The sequence below is a fragment of the Saccopteryx bilineata genome, chromosome 1 (genome assembly GCF_036850765.1).
Source record: "Saccopteryx bilineata isolate mSacBil1 chromosome 1, mSacBil1_pri_phased_curated, whole genome shotgun sequence".
NCBI lineage: Eukaryota > Metazoa > Chordata > Mammalia > Chiroptera > Emballonuridae > Saccopteryx > Saccopteryx bilineata.
This window is the reverse complement of record NC_089490.1, coordinates 27,765,326-27,786,561: the sequence shown is the minus strand read 5'-3', so window position 1 is coordinate 27,786,561 and position 21,236 is coordinate 27,765,326. Positions and strand designations below refer to the sequence as shown.

Below are 21,236 nucleotides of genomic sequence, written 5' to 3'. Positions count from 1 at the left end.
AGCATTTAACATTTTATGTAAAGAAATATGACATTATCTAAGTCTATTACTCTCATTCAACAGTGAGAACTGTTATCAGTCACAGAAACACAGCCTAAAAGCATAATTCAATTTTCCTTTCTTCAGCAGAAAGACACCCCTCTGAAAAGAAAATGCTTTCTCCAGTTTTTGAAAACCTTTTATGTAGAAATATTACCAAACATACGCAAGTAGTTCAAGAATAAAAGAATTTTTGTACTCACCCAGACTCTTGAACATGTTAATTTCTTCCCTCCCTCCCTCTCTCTCTCCTGAACTTGAGAATGAGTTGCACATACCACACCCTTTATCACAGTACAACTTCCAAATCACAAAACATTGACGAGATATTATTTTCTAATATATTGACCATATCAAAATTTCACCAATTTCCCCAATAAATCCTTATGACAGCACATTTTCCTTTGATCCAGGTCACAATACAGGATCATAAATTTCATTTGGATGCATGTCTCTTTAATCTTCTTTAATCTGAAACAGTCCCTTGGCTGTTCTTTATATTTCACAACATTGATATTTTTGAAGCATATAGACAGACCATTTGTTTTCCATTAGCGTCCCTAAATTTGGATTTATATAATGTTTCCTTGTGTGATCAGACTATGCATTTTTTTTTGCAAGATGTCAAAGTGCATAATGATAACACCAGTGACATCTTCTTCTCAGGAATCACACGGGGAAGCACATGGCCCTGGTTAAGAGACTGACATTCAGTAGCAACTCCACCCCATTATCGAAGGCACGAAGAACATTTTATGATGAATACTTCCCTACATCCAAACAGAAAACAAGCTGAGCCCAACCTTTCTATTTTGACTAAAAATTATTTATACTACGTACTGTTTTACCTGTATATTTGTGTTTCAAAATCTTTTGTTTATAATAAAGAATTTTCTTGCCAGATGTCAAGAAAATTTCTGGCATCAAAAATAAAATCCTGTAGAACAGATACCATATATTTTGCTCCATAAGACGCATCTGACCATAAGACACACCTAGGGTTTTAAGGAGAAAAGTAAAAAAATATATATTCTAAACCAAATGGTGTGTTAAAATATTTAATAAAATATTGTATTTTTCACTCCATAAGATGCACGGGCATTTTCCCCTCCACTTTTGGGGGGAAAAGTGCATCTTATGGAGCAAAAAATACGGTATTTAGGGGGAAGAAAGACAGTCTTTTTATATCTCAGAGTCTTATTTACACGTTTGGTCGACTCTAATTTAAACATAATTTTTTAGGGTCCTAAAGATCAGGCATTAAGTGAGAAAGAACAGTGGTATTATTAGCCATTTCACTTACTGCTCATTCTTAAATCCATCCTTTCCTTTATTTCTTCTATCTTGCTTTTCTTTCTATACTTATAATCCTTCATTCCTTCCTTCTTTGGTCAATCATTTAACTTACATTCTGTATTCCTGTGCTTCACAATCCTGATGGTTAGATGCTAGTGAACAGTGATATTTCTCAAAACCCAGTGCTCTTTCTGTCCCTTGTACACTGCCCGTGACCTGGACATAAAACCCCACCTTAGGTACTAAGGATTGAGAGCACATACACTTTAAAATCATCTAATAGATTTGTACTTATTTACCTAAATAGTTGCAAATTTATAAGGGTGCATTTTCTAGTTTCATTTAGAGGACTCTGGTGTGGAAGGATGGCCACTGCCAATTAGAAGACTTTCAAGAATCAACTGAAAATCTCTTCACTGTTTGTCCCTGGACAAGCCTATTAACTCTTGCCAACCTCCCTTTATTCAACCAACTCTATGTGACCTGTAGTGTTTCAGAGAACTTGGCATGGGGGAAAAAATGAGACAAAATAGGTAAAGGCACATTATAAACTGTAAAGAGCTAAACAAATACAAACTATTATTTTCGTTATACTTTTCAACGAAAGATTTTCCTTTGAGTTTGCTTAAGGCCCAAATTAATGTGCACAGTTATATACTGGTTCTGAATATACCAATTAAGAGAAAAATTATTAGTGTCTCAACTGGAATGGTAAAATTTCAAGAGAATAAAAGTATATTAGACTTCCTCTACGTATATCCTAGGGGCCCTACCTCTGAAAACGAAGACTGGGTTACATCAGGGAAAAGGAAGAAGAAAATGGAGGACAGCATTTTATGTATCTACATCTATGTATATATATATACAGATCTATGTATATATAGATATAGACAGATAAATTATATATATGTATATATGGAGAGATGGATAGATAGGTAAGAAGAGAGAGAGACTGAGGGAGAGAAAGCCTTTCTTGGCTTCACATATTAAATCTCTCTCAGAAAGAAAAAAAAGAAGAAGAAAGAACATCTCTGGGTCTGGCAGTTTCGACTAAACGCTTTGAGGATTTCTTATATAACGACCTCAACTTCACTACCACTTCTACCTGATGGCCCAGTGTCTTTTAACGAATATGAAGTGTTAAGTTGCTTGTTTTTCTTTGCTAAATAAAGAGCCAAATGCGTTGCCAGCGCTTGGCTCTCCTTAATGCCACTATTGTTCAGGGATTCGCTTCGCAAGCTGGGGGAAGAGCATGTGGACACTGAATACGAAGGGGCAGCAGGTTCCAAATGCGGCCTCCAGAGAAGGAGGCTGGTCCTCCCTGCACCCTGCATGGGATGGAACGAAACTGTTTTGTCCAAAATTAAAAAGCCTGACCTGCGGGTCCCTGGAAGAGAAACAGATCTCCTACGAGGTGACATCTGGATTCTCTCCTTGCTTCTGCTGCCACTGCTATTTCTGCCCCCGTTTTCTGTATTCCCATTTCTTTGCTGCAACTGTCAAAATTTAAAGTTTGGGAATATTTTCTCCAGGCCTCTTGCACTAAATAGTTTGGATAAAGGGAAAGCTCATGGTTTCTCAAGCGGATATATTTTAAGAGGGTTTAAAGGCCCCTACCATTTCTTCCAGAAATTTTAATAAGCATATAGAAATAGCCAGCTGGCTAATCCTGGGAATATCCCTCCTCCCTGTTCATTTTATAGAAAGATCCTGTGGTCAGGAAATATAAAGCTTTCAACACATTGACCACAGCTAGGATTATAGCCTCATATGGGAGAGATTTTTCCCACTGCCTTTTTCGGGGTGTTGGCAATATCCAGCCAGCCTCTCATCAGCGCTGAAGTCACCTTCACCCTTCGCTCACCGGGGAGAACTTCGAGATTGACTGCACTAATGAGGGAGCCTGGAATTGAGACATTACATGTAAATCCATCAGTGTGATTAAACCTAGCACGCACACTGTGTGTGCTTGGTCCTTTCAAAGAGCCTGGCTATTAAATGGCTTCATATTTTTATACCTTTTGGCACCCTTATAAAAGGACTTAAGGAAACAGAATTTTTCCTCCACCGCTACAGATGGACTAAGGCAAATCTCTGCTAAGAAGCTATAAAATAATTTGAAACGTCTCAGGTTCATTGATGAACCAAGCCAGTAGCTCTGCAGAAATTTTTCAAATGTATAAAAACATATATATTAATAAGGTTATACGTGTATGTAAAAGCAAGATATATGGTGCAAAAGCTATTAAGTTGCAAATAAAGTAAACCCTCATTAATTGAAACTCACCTAAATCAGAATTTCTGATCTAACAAAGGTCTGGCTGAACAGAAGTTTTTTTTTTACCATATCAATGGAGAAAAGACTTGCTGAACAAATTACTAGTGTAAATAAAGATTAGAAGGAGAGTACATAAACTATTTAAGAGAATACACTGGTTTTAGTACCCTTAAGCATTTAGGAGCATCCATTAACATATAAATAATCAAGAGTATAATTACAAAGCAACTTTAGGTATTAATCCAGTTAGCGCTCTAAGTAAAAATTCTAAAAAGAATCTTTCATTACTGTAGGTCCACTTCTTCTACTTGAAAGAAGTAAAGTTGCATCCTTTTTTAATATTGAATAGTTCAAACTCCTCACAAATGTATGCACATCTTTGTCCAGTTGATATAAGTTAGTGAGCTGTTAAAATATGTATGTTATGTATACACTACATATATAGCTTTTTTGTTTTTGCATTTCAAGTACTGTAACAAAACTTAGTATTTCTATGGTATGTATGGATACATATTTACATTTGTAAAGGCACAGAACTGAATTTGCTCTGCTACTTTCCTGCAAGGTGAGCTGGGTCTCAACCGGAGTCTAGTTTCCTTACGTGTAAAATGAAGAGAGGTGTTTCAGCACTCATCTTACATCTCAAACTTATAGCAAGGATCGAAGTAAATGCTGTTATCTAAATAAATTAAAGTACTTCATAAAGTAAAATGAAAATAGCTTATAATTATTTTATCTATATAGTAAATACTTTGACTTAGAAGGAAATGTTGATGAGGCATATCATATTAAAATATCTGGATATAAATTTCAAATTCCTTACTACCTGAAAAATATACTATGTCCCAGCTCGAGGTGAAACAATAAAGGAAGTTGAAGCAATCTGTAAACACTTACTCATTCTATTTATCATCTAGAGCAGTGGTTCTCAACCTTTCTAATGCCGTGACCCCACAATACAGTTCCTCATGTTGCGGTGACCCCAAACCAAAAAATAATTTTGGTGGGTATTTCATAACTGTAATTTTGCTACAGTTATGATTCGGAATGTAAATACCTGATATGCATTATGTATTTTCCGATGGCTTTAGGTGACCCCGCCGGGGTCGTGACCCACAGGTTGAGAACCGCTGATCTAGAGTGTAGCATTAGAGATGGAAACCATAGGTATTTTAGAAATTTGTAGAAACCTTTTAGATATTAAAAATCTGAGATTCATTGAAAATCTAAGTGGGGTTTAAATAAAATTCTCGCAAATATACAGGGTTTAGAAAACACAACATGAACCCATCTAAATGGCAGATAAAAGAGTATGCTCAAACCCAGAGCCCTCGTGGCTGGTTCATCTATCCTAATGCGGCCAGGACTTAGGACAAGGTCTAGAACTGTGATGGCGAACCTTTTTATAAAAACTGCCCACTTTTGCAGTGCTGGTCAACCTGGTCCCTCCCGCCCACTAGTGGGCGTTCCAGCTTTCACGATGGACAGTAGCGGAGCAACCAAATCGTGCCACAATTGGCTCACTATGAAAGCTGGAACGCCCACTAATGGGCATGAGGGACCAGGTTGACCAGCACTGCAAAAGTGGGCAGTTTTTATAAAAAGGTTCGCCATCACGGTCTAGAACATAAGAAGTATTCAACAACTATGTTGTACTAAGATGCCTCTTGGCCAGCTATCAGCTAACCCTAGATAGATTCACAAATTCAGGATCAACATACTTCAAGGATGAAAGACTATAAATAAATTTCACAACATAAAAAACCAGGTCTTGTTACTGATGTAGCCCCAGATGCTACAACTTAGCAACAGCTTAATAAGTATCTATTGAATGAATGAGCAACTACTATATGCCACATTATATGTAAGCTGATAAAGACATGATCTTTACACTTAAGGTTTATAAGATGAGTGGCCAGAGAGAGACTTCTAATAGGACAATGGGGTAAGTGACATATTTTAAAGAAAGTGCTCTGAGAATATCAAGTATGGACTTGTTACCCCAGACGTACATGAGATTCACCTGAGGATCTTGTGAAGCAATACCAGTGTCTCAGATAAATCGAAAAGAGGATGGGGCTTGGACATCAGTGTTTTTTTAACTCTCTCTAGGGGATTTTCATGTGCTGCCAGGGTTGAGAATCATGGCAAGAGAAATTAAAAACAGTAATTATAACAGGCACTAAAGGAGTAAGAGAAATTTTTCCCAGATGAGGTGACATTTATACTATGCCTGTTTATCCCTATGATCCATCAAGCCCAGAAAAATGCCAAGATTTCTTCCTCTTCCCAATTTCCAACAGTGTCTCTTCTCCAGGGACTAGGAGGACCCGTTCCTACCACACTCTGCTCTTCTGGACCCTTTGAAGTTCTAAATCCTAAGGATTAAACGTGGCCTCATAATCTTAGGAGTCCTAAAATCACACTTCATAGGAGACTAAGGTGCAACATCTCACAGTGAAGCAACGCTGGAAGAAAGAGGGGAACTAGGACTTTGTGATTCTCAAGTGGATGAACTGCCTCATACTGTCTAATTTTATCACGTTAAGAGTTCTTCACATGTAGTCATACTCAAGGGCACATGGTTTCATGATTGAATGTGGCCTGGCATGATCTGAGAGGACATTATTTGCAATAAATTTCAATCATGGTCATAGTTATGTTAACATAGACTCTCTTTTATTTATAATAAGTAAACAAACTGGTTCCCATACTAGGAAAGAAAATGATAGAGTTCTTTATCTTATTATCCTGAGCCCCCAGTCCCAACTAAGTTGGAGGAACAATTTTCACCCTATTCATATAATTGATGCCAAAAATTGTGATGCCAAAAAGTATTTTTTGTAATGGATGTCCTTCTGAAAATACTACAGTTCAGTCCTATGGGATCCGATGAAGGCCTCTTCTTAAAACTACTGAAAGATATGTAGGGAAAAAAAAACCTGATCCTAATATCTAGAATAAAAACCAAAGCCCTAAACGCACTCTGGAACTTAAGTTCTAACTGCATTTCTACCAGGAGCTACAAGCATAAGGTTGAATGAGCCATTCTCCAAGCATCTGTAAAACGAAGTAGTCAGGTTGTTGATGTTAAAAGATCCTCTTCCATACTAATATCCTGCCCCATTTTAAATTCAACATATTGACAACAATATGTTTCTAAATGCACTGAAGGCAGGCAAGTGAGATTCCTGAGGTAAGAATAAGCCAAGCCTCCCCCAGTGCTTTCTATCTTTGTTTACAGATTCCAATATTAAAAACCATTTGAAGTTTGATCTCACCACCATCACCTTTGGATAGGGCCATTAGTATGTCAAAGTATCTTAGCATAAGATGGGTATCCTGATCAAGTTCTAAAGAATCCTGCAAGACTTTTTACATTTATATATATATATATATATATATATATATATATATATATATATATATATATATGATATACCTACATTTATAATATATACACATACTAATTTTATGAGCATGAGCAGCCCATATGGACTTCATTGGTCCCTAGAAAGCTCTTCCTGTACAGACATTGCTCATCCAAATTAAATACCCCTAGTTCCTATGCTCTAATTCTCTGCGGAAATAAGGCTGTGAATGGGTAAATTAAGGGACTGCTAGGTAGACGGGAACATACAACAGGCGATTATCATTACTGTTTTAGGTCTCATCACACTTATTCAAGAACTATAAATCAGAGAATAAAAAGGACACATGAATACAATGACAGGACAGGCCAGTCCCAAAGACAGTTATACCTTCAGGCCCACTATCAATGGATCCAACAAGTATATTTAATTCAACTGTGCACTTACAGACCTAACAGAGCCTGAAAGAATTCCTGACCACTGTTGCCTGTGTAAACTCAAAAAAGGTGCTTCTGGGAGCATAAACTCTCTCCTGACATATTTCATAGGCCCTTCTCTCGTGTTAACACCATTGTGGATATTACCTACAGGATCCCTAACACCTTTCCTATATGCCCTTTGTGGCCAGGTGCTTCAGGACCCAAAAACTTATCCAAGAACAAGTTGCGCAGAAAAGGAGTTTACCATGCATTTGATCAGCATCACGAATTATATTATTAAACCAACCCAGGGTATGAATGATGGCAGGTCCAAAGAATTAAAATCATCCAAATCTTCCTCAGAGCTGAGAAGGGCCACAAAGGACCGAACTGATTGCAAGGTTAGAAATTGCATTTGCAAGTTCCCCATCTGGAGGCATGTTTGTTTCTTGCTGTGTTAAGTTTGCTCCTGAGTTCTTCAAGGGTCTGTTTTTAAAGGGTGAGACTGACTGAAACAAATGCCTCTGTCTTAGGACTTAAAAAAGTATCACTGAAAACAATGTAGGGTATAAATGTCTGTGCCCACAGCCAAGATAAAAAATGCAAAGTCTGGGCCACCTCGCCTTTAATTTTCTAACTGCTGTTTTGTAAGGCTGTGTCATGCTTCTCAGTTCAAACACGCTTTGGCTCTTTATTATTCATGGACCTTTTCTCAGTCAGTGGTGTTGAATAATAAAACAGCCCAGGATCAAATGGGCCAATTCTCCACGCCTGACACCAACTGCTACTGTTCGCTGGGCTCTGCCAAGCGTTGCCTCTGATAATGAGTAGGATTTGGTTAAACAGTAAATTAATGAATAATGAAATATCCAGGTTGATCAGTTAGAGAGCACGCTTGCTTTGCCCCGGGCTAAACGCTTGGGGCAGAAATTACTCTCCAATGGCACTTGCCTGGCTGCTGGTCTGGATAACTATTTTACAGCCTATTGCTTGACAGAATGTTGGGGAGGGTGGAAACAGTGGGGGGGGGGGGGAGAAAAGGAAGAAGGACAGAGATATTAACAGGAAAGAAAGAATAACCTAGTTAGCACCTTGTAGGTTTCTGAGCTGCATATGTAAGCACAAAGTCACAAATATGATCTAGAGCAGTCAGAATTCCAAAATCCCAACACATGTTTAACATCAAGCAGAAAGGATGAATGAAAACAGTGTTCTGTCTGTGCCTATGCACATGTGAGGTGAAATGTAGAACAACTCAACTGCAAACTCATGTTTCCGTATAGATGTTAGAGTGATGACATGTGGAGAAGCCATCCAGTTTCCAGTTGAAAGGAAAACTCTACTCTCGTTTTAAAGTTTCATTCTCTGGTTCTTAGACACACCCGCTTTTACAAATGTGAGAACAAAATTGGATGGGTTTTCCAAATCATCATTGCAACTGACAAAGTTTGCAAGAGATAAATATACAGATATAGGCAGAGATAGTTTTACTTTTCGATTTTAACATCACCTAAGAATTTTAAATTGTTATACAGTTTCATGCCAGCGATGGTTTGCTTATTTGAGATCAGATGTATGTCCTCAACCAGGAACAAGCTTTGGGTCATAAAAATATCCACAGCAAAGTACCATAAGGACAACAACATAAGTAAGAAAGTGCGTTACTTCACTCTTGACATTTGTGTTGCGGATACATTTCTCTAATTGGTTATCTCTGGAATATCTTCTTCTTTCACAACTTCAACCCTTTGAAATGGCAACAAGATTGGTGAGTTTTGCAGTTCTACACACTGGAAACTGAAACACTTTTCAATAAATTAGCATGTGGTAGGTGTTGGTGTTTTGGCAAGTTTGGGTTTGATTTTAGTTTGTTCTTGGGTGGAGGAGAGAGAAGAGCCTTCACAAAAGTGGAGGGAGAGTGAGAATGTATTCAGGCACCTAATTTAACAGTCCTCACAGCTGGAAGTAAACACAACAAGGCTAGAGTGAGGTAGACATTATCTTCTTGTCCTGGTATAGAGGTGGCAAATGACAGGACTGGAAAAAAAAAAACTGGTCACAATCTAGTAAGGAAAGGAGCAATATGAATTAGCTGCAGCTCCAGTGCACAAGGTTACCAGCCTAGATTCCTCAAGGCCCACAAAGCAGCAAGGCCTGGTGGCTGCTGTTCCCTCAGTTTCTTCCTGCAAAATAGTACCATAGACAAAGTTTTTACCTCTCCACACTGGCATCGAGCCCCCCTCCCTGAAGAAAAAATAAAAAGCTCTAATTGCCTTTATTACTTTCAGACATTGGCCACCAAACACAGATGTTCCCTACTGAGAATTAAAGGAAGGGGAAAAGGTCACAGGGAGCCAGATCAGCTTGATCCTTCTTTTGGATTGCTTGGCCCCATTGTCTTAAAGGGCCCTTATCTTTGAAGAAGAAAAGAATATTTAGATTGAACATAAAACTGAATGAATCACTCAGTGGGCCTATTTTGTTGGTAAAGCTCCTGCCTTGCCCCCCCCCCCTCCTAAATATAGCAAAAGGGGAAGTGTGTGAAACTGCCCATAAAAGGACTGAACTGTGCTTCTGCCTCAAATCTTGGACATCTTCCTACCTTTAGGAATCTATGGTCAAAAGAATTCTATCTTGAAAGCAAGAGTCCTAATACCAAGATGTAAAAAATATTTTTTCTTCTTAACATACGGGGCTCTCATAACAAAGAAAATTCACATGAGTAAATGTTCTTTTGTTGTGGTTATTCTTTGTTTAGTGCAAGTATCCTGTGTTCCCAAACTGTGATACTACTGTGTGTGTGAGTGTGTAAAGAGCCCTAAATACAACTCCCAAACAAAAAAAAAAAAAGGTTTCTCACCTAGTTTCCTGGTAGAATTATTTGTCTAGGAGGATAACACACACAAAATTCATCCTGGTTCAAGATTAATACCTTGATCTCATCCCAAAGTTAGTGCTACCACTTTGGGGGGGCTAAGGAGTGGGGGGTTGCTGGTTAATGGTTCGCTGAGGTTTGGTTTGATGCTTGTTTTCTTTGTACCGACTGGGATTTGGCCAACCATTTAATACAATCCCTCCCCACTCCGTTCAAAACCAAGAACAGTCTACATTTTAGCGGTAAAATCCACCACTGTGTATAAACTATCTAAAATTATATTTCCTTTAAAACTCGGATTACGGTTGCACTCACTTTGTCCACTTGAACAGCCACCGGGCCCTTCCTTGTAATTGGGTGTTTCCCAGCTGCCCGCCTCTAACTGCACATCTGGACACAGAGTTCTGGGGCTTAAGGCTCAATGGTTCACACTGTGAGTCTAGGACACAGAGTTCTGGGGCTTAAGGCTCAATGGTTCACACCGTGAGTCTGAAATTCATTGGGTTGACCTGATCCTCCACCTCAGTCTATGTAATACAAAGACCTAATTTGGGTCTTAGTTTCTACACTGGAAAGACTTGCATGTCTTGTCCCAGTCAAGCTCCCCTTCCCACATCTCTATCCCCGTGCTCATGTACCAGCCAGCTCCTTTTCTCCAGCCATTTGAAAAAATGTGCAAGTCAGAACATTTGGCTGTTTACACAAGGCAGATTCTGACCTCCCTAAAATATCCTATGCACATATGCCCTGACCATGCCCTCTTCCCAGTTAAGTGTGTTGGCTAATGACATCTGACAGCCACATCCTTGAAATGTTTGCTAATATCTCCGTGAGCACGCACGTTCAGGACGTTAACTGGTGGTCAAGTCACAGATGATTGCCAGAGCTGCCCTCCGTGCCGCCTGGGCAGGTCACGCTTTGCTAAGTCCACGGGTTATTATGCTGCTTTAAAATTTTTTTTAAGAACATTTTTATGCAGAGGCCTCTCCCGGCAGCAGGTGTGACCCCTATTTGGGTCTGGACGCCTCTCGCCTGAGTTACAACCCCAGAAGGCTGCAACCCTTCGAAGAGAAACGGGGGAACAAAGCAGGGTGGGCAGAAACCAACAGGTTTCGAACAAGTGAGCAGAAAGTCGCGGCCTGACCTTGCTAGCCTCTGACCAGTGTGGATCGTGCTGAACTTGTGTGACAAAACTGCTCCCACATTCGGAGCATAAACAACTTGCACACGCGGCTGTCGTTTGCAAACTCGGTGCCTCCAGCTGCGAGCGCAAAGCAGACACCCTCTGGGGAGGGCGGGCCGGGTCCGGGACCTTTGCGGGGGCTGCAATTACGCCCCGAGGCGCCGCGGAGCGTGCGTGCGTGCGTGCGTACGCGCGCGTGGGCGTCCGCGCGTGCGCGCTCATTGCACCCTGCCCTGCAAGCCGGAGAGCGTGCCTATGGCGGGCCGCGGCGCCGTGTGCGTGCGCTCGGCGCCGGCTGGGGCGGCGCACGCGTGGTACGTGCGCTGGCAGACCCCGTGCCGGGCATGAGCGTCACCGCGCTGGAGCCCAGTCTCCGCATTGGTGTCCTAGCTGCGCTCCGGGAACGTGGGGAAAGGCTGCTGGGAGTGCGCCAACCTGTCGCGTGGGGGAGGGGCAAGGAGGGACTCAAGCTGAGAAAGTGGACGGGGGAGACGTTTGACTGACCTCGTCCTAAGGAAGCCTGGAGGTTATTTATGAGGCCTGATTTAAAAATAGTCGCTGCCAGGAAAGTGAAAAAGGAGCTCACCCCAAGCTATGAGGGAAGTACAGTTGCAAGAGTGCTGTTTATGACGATATAAATCAAAGTGGAGCTTGTGATGGGAAATATGCAGAGCGTGAGTTTGGGATAGAAACAAGGAAACAGAGACAAGAAGGAAAAATGAGTTTTCCTCCTGTTTTGCGCGCTCGCCGCACCCCTCCCCGTGCAATCCCCTCCCAGGAGCCCACGACTCCACCGGGGTAGCTGGGGAGGACTGAGCACACTCCGTTGCTGCTCGGGTCCGCCAGGGTCTTCCCTAAGTTAAACGAGGCTCGTTAGAGGGCGAGGGAATACATGTAAATAAACAACTTGGAAGATTTATGGGAAGGAGTTCAATTTTATAGGACTGTATTTATAGAGCCAGAGCTGGCTCACTTATAAATAGATTAATGGGAAGCTAAAATTAATGGACTTCTGAGCTGCACGTTTAATTTCAGAGGCTTCAACATGACAGACAACCGCCCTCGAAGTCCAAGAGTGGAAGATAGCCTCAGTGGGGGAGTGGAGAGCGCCCTCGCGAAGGGACGGGCCCGTCGGGCCAGCGTTTCTCTGGTGGCTTTAGGAGCAGGCTGCCCAGGGTCACTAGGATGAGATCCCAAGGAGCTGTTATTTGCAAATGAAGAAAAAAAATGCTGGCCTCATAAAAAAAATAATCGGGTCTTCCTCCTAGCATTATTTTTAATCTGGGCCCTTAAAGCTACTAATACCAGCGGATGGGTTTCAGGAGCATTGTAAACCGGTCACCTGCACTGGCTGCCTCTAGGCAGGCAGGGGCTGCAGCGACACCTCCTCCAAGGTCACCTAGGGTCCCCGTGCTGGGTTTGTGGTCAGGGTCGGTGGCCTAGTGGTTCAGTTGCGGCTCTTCATTTCCTCCGCAGCCTGGTAAGACGGTAACAAAGGGGTTGAGGAGCTGTAACAAAGAAGCCCGGGGCCATTTTGTTAGCCAAGGCTGTGTTGGGCTTCCCTTCTCGTCCCAGTTTTCCCTTCTCTTCCCAGTTTTTCTTTCCAGGTCTTGCTCCAGTTTTTCCCTCACATTCAGGCCCCTCTGGGCTTTGGGTTTTACCTAGTAAAGGTGATTGTCTCAGATCCTCTTGCTGTCCAATGGTGGTGGGAAGAGGGGATCTATAATTTACCTACAGCATAATATAGATGGCAAGTCTGTTTCTCCATAGGTAGAGCTAATCCTTCTGTAGAAAAATTTGCCATAGGATATGAAAATTATTCGCCACCCCTTTATGTAATCCCAGTGGTAACCAAACTTCCTCCAAAAAGCACATGAAAAAGAAATTCAATGTAATACAGTTGAGCCAGAGACAAAGACTTATACCTATTTTGTTTCTAAATGAACAGATTACATGCCCTCTTAATCACACTTTTTTTGGTTTTCTTTCCTTCCTCCTACTTCCTTTGGGGGTGAGGGAAGGAGATTTATCTTTGATTCAATCATTTATAGTTCTAGCCATGATAACCCTCCTACTTTTTAATTAATAAGGAAACCATGAAGTGGGAAATCTCACATAAAGTAGATTACATTTTCCTATCTGTCTTTCCCTATAGGGTAGTCCAATGGGAAATGATTACCTGAGAAACAGAAAAGTGATATAGGAGGTATATTAAGTAACTGAGCACCAACTATATGTTAAGTACTCTTATAATCTAGACTTATATTTAACTTTGCCTCTTATCCTCAAATGCATATACATATTGCTGTTTCTGCTTTTTATAATTAAACTAGGCAATGTTGATGTTGGAAAGGACCTCAGGAGGGCCACATTTTATAGATAAAGACCTTGAGTTACAAAAAGAAACAGTGACTGGTCCAAACGGTATAACATCTTGGACGACTTTATTTTCCTAGCCTCAGGGAAGACGCCCAAGCCTTCGGATGAAATACAGATTGAGATGTTTGATCACTGCAGCCCATTAAGACAGGGCTGCAGCCCATTAACCCAAATGAGAAAAGCTCTGGCTTCTCTGAGCCTATGGTAAGAACCAACCTCCCAAGACAGCTATGCCTTTCCTCCTCCAGGTCAAGGGAGCTTTTCCTCATTTGTTTATGGAGGGCCTGACACTGCCGGTGAGGTCATGGTTGAGTTCAGTCCTGAAGTGAAGCAGTTCGCTCCTCTAGATCCCAACGTTTGGGGTGCAGCACTCCGAACTTATCCCTGTGGGCATCTCTCATGAACGTCTTTAAGGAACACTGTGCCAGAATGCTAGGCTACTAGCAGTGGAGAGGAGAGCATCGTCTCTGACTTGCACCCAGAGCTCTGTAGTTACTGGGACATATAACTAAATTTACATACTGGGAAGTAAATTTGATGCCTCATTTTTTTTTCAAGGGCAAAATAAAGCAAGTGATACCATTAACATGAGCTTTTATTGCAAATCTGGTTAGAAATAGATAAGAGTGTCAATTTGGAATTTAAAAAATTTTATAAACACCTCCTAGTGAAAACAAAAGTGTCCGTTTTACAGACAAGCAAAATGTATTCATGATGAAACAAAAACATTACCTATATTTCAGTGAGGGAGGACAAAAAGAATAAAAAGTCTATTGGCTGTGGTGTTTGGAGAATTAAACAATATTCATATTCAAGAAACTGAAGATGAAAACAACAAAAACACAACGATCTTTTTATTTATGTAAATCAGATCAACACTGGACAATAAACCAATTTCTACCCATTACCGTAACAGCTGGTCTATAAGGAACAGAAAAATTCAGATAGGATTCTATCTAGGGTCAAGCGGGTCTTTTTTTTTTTTTTTAAACCACCCATTCACAGAGGTATAGATTCACAGATAAATAATCCCAAACTACTTGCTTGCCATATTTACACATTCCCATTAAATTAAGCATAAATAAATATATACAAACTTAACATGGATACCCTCCAGAGCTTCTCTCCTGAAGAGTCAATAGATTGATATTTCTCGATTGTATGGCAAAAACAATGTTAGTGACTCAGAGACCAACTCAACAGAGGAGTCAATTTTGGCATTCAAAGAATAGTTTTCATTCCACTTTTTAAAAACGAATTTTGATATTTTTCTTCTTTCTCCCCCCACCCCCCGATAATTTAACATACTCGGTCCAGGGGGGAAAACATTGTTTGGGCTCTTGAGCAACGTCAGATGGTTTAAGGTTATTTCCTTTCCATATAATGTATTTCGCATACAGGATATCAGCTGTGATGACAAATGCTTTATAAACACTCTGGGTAGGAACGAGTTCCCTTTTAGGTAAGGCTTTGTACGGAGGAACAGTGTGCAGATAAGTTTGGAGTTTCGGGTTTTCCATTCAACCAAACTTTTCTTGGGATATGAAATAATTGCTTGAGAGAAAGTGGTTTCCTTGGCCAAAGAAAATAAAACGGCCAGGTCTTTGAAAAGCCTCTTCAGTTCTTTATGTGTGGGTGGGGAAAGCTAAGGATGTGGAGTCAGAGAGAAGCAAAGAAGATGCAAGATAATTGGGGTGGGGCAGGAGCTGTACATTCTCAGTTTGGGGGAGAAGATCAAGATCACTTTGAGATGGAACCCTCACCCAGAACCGCCTTGGACGGGGTTTGGGGGAAGCTCCCCTAAGATTCAAAAGTCCTGTAGGAAAAGGCAGTGGCGGACGGAGATTGGTGAGGAGATCTTTAGAACCTCCAAGGTGAACTTGCAAATTGGAAAGTGAATGCAGCGTTCCACATCCCGACTCCTCCTTTCTGTCTTTAGTCATTTGGGTTTGGGACCTAGCATTTGGGAGAGCAGGGCGGGGCACGGGGCCTGATAAATTGCGCAAAGAGTGGAGGGGGGGGGGGGGGCTGCAACTCACCTGTTTGGTTTGAAAACAAAGCTCAAAAGGCTTGCCTTAAATGTTTCCTTTGATTTAAAAGGCAAACTCTTGCGTTAATCCTACTGTTTATTGATTTATGGGCCCAAGGAAACCAAATCTTTTAATAACTCAATTATCAGATAAACATAGCGGGCCTGGCTAACGAAAGCAAGGGGGCGGGGGTCGTACAAGAAAGGGGAAGTAAGGGAGGGCCAGAGGGCAGTGGGCTGTCTCCCTGTGGGGGTGTTGGGGAGAGTGAGGAGGGCGGAGGAGACGCGCACGCAGCTCTATGTGGTGGGGCGTGGGAGGAACGCACGATTAGGACCATGGGCCATGGAAGTCAGCTTAACCAAGTGAGACCACTGTTATCCCATCACCCGCTTTAGGAGCCAGAGGATGGAGAGAGTTTTCGTCCTAGCCCCGGCGGGGGGAGCTTCCGGTTCCCTGGACATTTCTAGGCCACTTGCCCTCTGGGAGCAGGCGACCAGGGTGGCCGCTGTTAGCAAAGGGCCTCGGCAGCTCTGAGAGCCCTCCCCGCCTGCAGCCCTCGGGGTGCCGCCCCATTACCTACTGGAGAACGGGGCTATCTCGGTCGCCTTAGCCCTTAAGATGAGACCGAGAGCGGGAAGGGCCCACACGGCCCGCGGCCCCTCCAGCGGCTGATTCTATGTCCTCAACACGACTGGGCGCGAGTGGCCCACACGCTCTCAGGACCTGCACAGTAAGAGCAAGGCGCGTCCATCGCGTCTCTCGCACGTCACACGCGTGGGGCGCGTTGCCCTGCAAGGAAAGGAGACGATGGTTTTCAGTGTGGTTTTTCCCGGCCTTTCGCAATCAGAATACATCTAATGCAAGCGGCCAGGCCCTCGGAAAAAGGCGCAGGCTTCGAGCTGGGGAGAAATGGAGTGTCTACCCTCTCCTTAAGGTCTAGTTCTTGGCCTGGAGACTCCTTTAACTCTTCTAGGGCAGAGCCCCTCAAAGGAGCTGGCGGTAGATGGGCTGAGGTGTGACACTATGCTTGGGCCCTCCTGGAGACCTGAAACTAGCTCTCTGATCGCCTCCTCCATAAAATTGTCAGCTCAAAGCTCTCAGCAGGTTCCTAACCCGGCCCTCCAAGCCCCCACCCCAGGGCCAAGACCCACCCGGTGCGGCAGAACAGTGCGTCCCAGAGGGTTCTAACTGGAAATCTGTGCAAGAGATACCTGGGTCTTAATCTTTACCTTGAAGGGATGTTGTAAAGGTCCTAACGTTTACTTTGTATAAAGAGGTGCCTGTATGGATACTAAATTTAGAGACCTATCCCACCCAGCTCTCCCCAGGGGGTCTCCCACTGCTTTGGAGAGGGGGGGGGCAGTGGGTTCCAGATCTTATTTCCTGATCATGCTCAAATGAAGCCTGAGAAAGGCGCCGGGCTGCCAGGAGTGAGAGATGTTAAATGCACGAAACTTTATCCATTGGGAATAGTCTCAGTGTATCCAGACGGTAAAACTCAAAGCTGAAATACATCTCCTTTCACTTTGCATTATTTTACTATTATATGCCCAAACAAGTGCACGTCTGGGAGGGGGAAATGCCTCATTCATAAAGCATCTTGTAAGACAGCAATTGTTGCTGAAACACAGGAGCTTGCACCACCCTCCTCCCCATGACCACTCCCAAAACTGCTCTGCCCCCCCCCAGAAAAAAACCCCCACAATCTCCAAAGAGCCCAAGGAAATAGCATTCATTTTAAAGTCAGGACAATATTGGTAACATATTGGACTTCAAGACCCCTGACTCTTCTCCCCTGACCTTCATTTGGCAGCTCACCCATCCCCTAGAACTCCATGTTGAAGTTTCTGTTAGCAACTAGATTCAAAACTGCTTCAATCTCTTATTGGCCACTTTCTAAATTATTCCCTTTGAGCTTCTTTAAAGAAGTGCACCTGCAGAATTCTGACATACAGGCTTTGATTAAAAAGGGATTGGATTTTTTTTTCTCTGTACCTTATAGATTGTGTAGGAAGCCCCAGTCCTCTTTGAAGAAGCTCATAAACCATGCGGGCAAAGCTTTGGAAAACAGAAGAGAATGAAATGGTACATACCCCTCCGAAGGAATTACATACTAATCAACGTATTCATATTGTGGGGTTTGTTTTGTTTTGTTTTGTTTACTATTCTTAAAAATTGGTAGATGACACAAATATTATAACAAGTGCAAGATTCTCTGTATGCCAATGCTGGCAAGGGTGGGAACTATGTAACATTTCTGAAAGGAACTGCTGATGAGTCTGAATCAACTTATTGGTCCGGATTTTCCTCAGCCGCGGGAGCCTCTGCTCGGCCGCGGGCACCAAAAGCTGCAGCCGCCACCTGCGCCTCCGCGGGCCTCCCGCCCCGCCCGCCCTCGCCCTCCCTAAGTGTGCAAGCGGCCGGGGAGCTGGGCACCGTGAGTTTAAACCGCGGGGCGGGCGGGGGAATCGAGGGGACTGAAACACAACGCAAAAGAGCTAACCACACTCGTGTTCATCCCGGAAGATTCCCGTGACAGCTTGAGGAAGGGGGGGCAACGGGCAACGTAGGACAGGGTGGCCGAGAGAGGGGGGAGGGAGAGGGGGGAGGGGGGACGGGAAGAGGAGGGGGACGGGGAGGGGGGAGGGGGGAGGGGAGGGCGGGCGCTGCGAGACAGTTTTCTTAAAAAAAATATTAAAAATTAAAAAGTTCGTGCGTTTCAGTCAACCAGCTGTCAAAGCAGTGACACCAACAGTTTCTCCGATTTTCTTCCAATAAGTTAGCGTTTTCTCATGTTTAGTCTTATGTTTATTTTCCAAAGGGGGAAAAAACATGGTTTTCTTTTATTATCAGAATTACTAAATTCGAAAGAACCGAAGTGGAAAATCCGGACGGTTGTCTCCAAGGGTATCTTGAAATAGACACTGAAAACCGATATTGTTGCTCCGTTGTACGCCTCAGTTTTTAAGTTACTTAGCTTTTTTGTTTTAATTTTGATTGTATGTGTATTCTACCTAATATAATTCTTCCAAAGCCAATCCAATATTTTAAAGCTAAAATTAAATTTTTTTTCTCTTTTCCTTTTGTATTTAAAACATTTTTTTTTTCCTTTTTAAATTTTTTTTTTTTTTTCATTTCCTGTGTTTCTCCTCCTTGTCGCCAGTTTTACTACCTGGGCCTTCCCCAGACGTGTGCCTGTTAGTGGTGGTGTTGTTCAAGAACATCTTGTCCATGCCTTTGAGCGCCTCGGTGAGATAGTTCTGCAGGGCCGTGAGCGCGGCGCAAATGGCCGGGGCACCGAAGCCGTGCGTGATGAGGCTGAAGTGCGTGAGGCAGCTCTGGATCCCTGGCTCCAGGATGGGGCTGGGCCGGCTGTTCCCAATCGGCGTCCGGTCCTGCGCCAGCAGATCGGTAAATTCTTTACAAAGTTGCCTGCAAAGGGGTGGAAGAGGAACAACAACAACAAAATCACCCTTAGTGTCATCGTCATTGACATTAGAAAGGAGACGCTCGCACAAGCCCAGAGGCACCCGGTCACCGCCGTAGAGCCGAAGAGCGAGGCTAATGTGAGCGATTCCGCTCTGTTTCCTCTCCCGGAGTTCGCCCTTCCAGAGCAGCTGGGACTGAAAGGAAACCGCGGGTGGGGCAGGGATGCATCCCTTGCATCCTAAAGCCTAGCTCCCTCCGCCCCCCCCCCCCCATCCAGTCTTTTTGCCTTTGGGAAATCAGCTAGGCTTTAGCATTGATTTTGAATATTCAATAATTTTTCACTCTAACCTGGCACTTGTTTTAAAAAGCCCTTTCCCCTCCTTTCCACTGCCTCTCCAACCTCTTGGTGATCAGGCTCAAAAAGCCCTGAAAGATTTAGGCCCCTCGGCCACAAGCCTGTTCCTGGCACAGAAGCAGATTGCTGGAGCCTTGCATGGCCCAGGGCAAGCAACTGTTTATTGCAGAAGAGAATGCTGATTCTGTTCAAAGCAAAAATCTGTTTACCTGCAGTATTTGGGAAGGGAGGTATTTTTCTTCCCCTCACCCCCCCTTTTTTTTCTTTCAAGTGTAGGTGACTGAAAATCCTTGTACAACAGAATTGTTGTCATATAAAAGGATTCCTACAATGTGTAAATAAAACCTAAAGGTGGATAGTTAAGACAGTGAGGAGGGTAGATTTTTATTTGTTGAAGGTTTTTTATTTCCTTAAGGCACCCACAACTTAGTGCAATCTCCCAACCTTAGAAATCCCATGGGCCTAACTACGATTGAGTTTATTTGAGGATAATTTTAATATAGGAGGTAGACAGGAGGGTTTTAGCCCAGAACGTCCAGTGGCTTGGTTCCACTGGCAGTCAGAGGCATGGTGTCGCAAAGGCCACAGCCTTTTACCAACTGCAGGGCTCATTCCTTCAGCCTGCCTTCACCATGTCTGGGGAGGGTGGTGAAGAAAGAAAAACGACAGAATTCCAGTCCTAGGCCCCTTTGGGATGACCTGACACCTGGTGACAGACAGCTGGGTGGCCAACAGGTAATGGGGGCAGGTACCCTGGAGCTAATGTGAGTGACCTTCGGGCATCCTCCCCCAGGAGCTTACCCCAGGAGGAATGATGGCTGACCTAGAGAGAGAACGCCTCTCCACTCCCAAGGGCAGCAGCTGAAAGGTGTTTTGTTTTAACGCTGGTAGGAGAAGAACACTAACAGGTATCCTCTCTCTACCCTATTTCTACTGGTTTCTTTATCCAAAATGCACACATACACCCTCACACCCAGGAAGACACAGGTAACAGTGTTGACCTAACACAGGACAGTTCTTAACCAGGAGGTGCCTGTGGGGTTCAAATGCTCACATACAGAGATTCTACCCCCACAGATTCCGATTCAGGGGCTAGGTCCACATAAAAAAAAATCTTGAACACCCCCCCCCCCCAATTCTGATACTCATCAGAATCAGGTTAAGCAGTGCTGGCCTCAGAGAAGCCAGAAGACTTCCAAGGGGGGTAGTTACAAGCATTCCTTTGGGAAATGACAGAGTTGTTTGTGGAATCCCGTCATTTAATTTATACAGTTTGGTTTTATTTTTTCCACCTAAAGAACCTTTACTCTTTTGTAAAGCATCAACTGGTCCCCTGCCACCAGACACCAGGGCAAGGGGTAGAAGGGCAATTTACTGACAAAGATCTATTCTATTGCTAGTGTTACATCAGAGGAAAACCTTCTAAAAACAGGGTGGGTGCCAGGTTTTGATCGTTGGAAGAGATGGTTAAAGTCTTTCCTTAAATTTGGACTCATTACCGAAGTGCCAAAAAGGAAATTCTGAACTGGGGCGAACAAATGCTTAGAGTCAAACATTTTAAATCTTCAAAGCGCAAACCAGG

General features: G+C 43.1%; 1 protein-coding gene across 8 annotated transcripts in view; it reads right to left on the bottom strand.

Annotated features, from left to right (window-relative positions):
• Positions 1–14,676: 14,676 nt before the first annotated feature.
• The window catches only part of TFAP2B (transcription factor AP-2 beta), a 29,473-nt gene continuing 22,913 nt past the window's right edge, over positions 14,677–21,236 (bottom strand). For 3 of the 8 annotated variants that reach the window (XM_066252458.1, XM_066252495.1, XM_066252441.1), the window contains exons 8-9: positions 19,043–19,302; positions 14,677–17,928 (exon numbers count right to left, since the gene is read on the bottom strand). In XM_066252458.1, the coding sequence (XP_066108555.1) occupies positions 17,867–17,928; positions 19,043–19,302 (322 nt within the window). In that variant the 3' untranslated portion in view covers positions 14,677–17,866. Of the gene's footprint in view, positions 17,929–18,528; positions 19,303–21,236 lie in introns of those variants that run through there. The other 5 variants (XM_066252468.1, XM_066252488.1, XM_066252449.1 and 2 more) reach the window with 3 other exon arrangements.